The sequence below is a fragment of the Crocuta crocuta genome, unplaced genomic scaffold, assembly GCF_008692635.1.
Source record: "Crocuta crocuta isolate KB4526 unplaced genomic scaffold, BGI_CrCroc_1.0 scaffold296, whole genome shotgun sequence".
Lineage (NCBI taxonomy): Eukaryota > Metazoa > Chordata > Mammalia > Carnivora > Hyaenidae > Crocuta > Crocuta crocuta.
Window position 1 is genome coordinate 234,521 of NW_027530504.1, and position 1,081 is coordinate 235,601.

General features: G+C 56.1%; 1 protein-coding gene across 1 annotated transcript in view; it reads left to right on the plus strand.

Annotated features, from left to right (window-relative positions):
- The window catches only part of ACAD9 (acyl-CoA dehydrogenase family member 9), a 39,393-nt gene that overhangs the window by 20,205 nt on the left and 18,107 nt on the right, over nucleotides 1-1,081 (plus strand). The window contains exon 7 of the mRNA XM_077766847.1: nucleotides 559-751. Within this exon, the coding sequence (XP_077622973.1) occupies nucleotides 559-751 (193 nt within the window). The remainder of the gene's footprint in view (nucleotides 1-558; nucleotides 752-1,081) is intronic.

Here is a 1,081-nt window from a genome sequence, read left to right on the forward strand (position 1 = left end):
ATATATATATATATCGCTCTCAAAATAAATAAACACACACGCACACACACAAAAAAAAACACATAAAAAACCCAGTTACTTGTTTCTTTCTCTCCAGTCAGTGTTCCGGTTCCTTGCTTGTTTCATACCTTTTTATTTTTCAAAGACTCTGAATCAAGATCCCGTTACGTTGCACTTCGTTGAGGCCTCTCTGTCTTTCCCGTCCCTCCTCGTCCCCTCTCTTCTGTGCCGCTCCTTCCTGCCTGCTCTGTTCTCTTGCGGAACCTGGCTGCTCGGTTCTAGAGCCCGAGCCATCTCGGTACCACTGGCATCTCTTCTGTGCACACGCGCGCACACACACACACACACACACAGCCACGTGTGCCCCTCAGGGGGCCCTAGCTCTGGGGAGATGGGGGTGTCCCCCTGCCTTCCCCATGCAGGCCTGGCCTCACCAGGGCCGAGCTTGTTTCTGGGCTGAACCCAGATGGGCTGCTGGAGCCCCTGCCGCAGCCGCGGAGCCGAGCGGGGTGCGTAACGGTCTTGTTCTCTCCAAAGCCCGTTTCCTTCTTCCCTCAGGTCTGGATCACCAACGGAGGCCTGGCCAGCATCTTCACCGTGTTCGCCAAGACGCAGGTTGTGGATTCTGACGGCTCCGTAAAAGACAAAATCACAGCGTTCATTGTGGAGAGAGACTTTGGTGGAGTCACTAGCGGGAAGCCTGAGGACAAGTTAGGCATACGGGGCTCCANCTGGCCAGCATCTTCACCGTGTTCGCCAAGACGCAGGTTGTGGATTCTGACGGCTCCGTAAAAGACAAAATCACAGCGTTCATTGTGGAGAGAGACTTTGGTGGAGTCACTAGCGGGAAGCCTGAGGACAAGTTAGGCATACGGGGCTCCANCCCATCCAAGTTCGAGACACAGTGAGATGTAGATAGTTTGGGTTTCGCAGAAGCACGTCCGCGAAATCACGTCAAGAAGGCCCCAGTGAGAGGCGGCGGCCCCAGGGGTCCAGCTCCCACCTCCGCGCAGGTCACGGTCTCACGGCTCCTGGGATCGAGCCCCGCGTTGGGCTCTGCGCTGGCCGCGAGAGGTCTGAA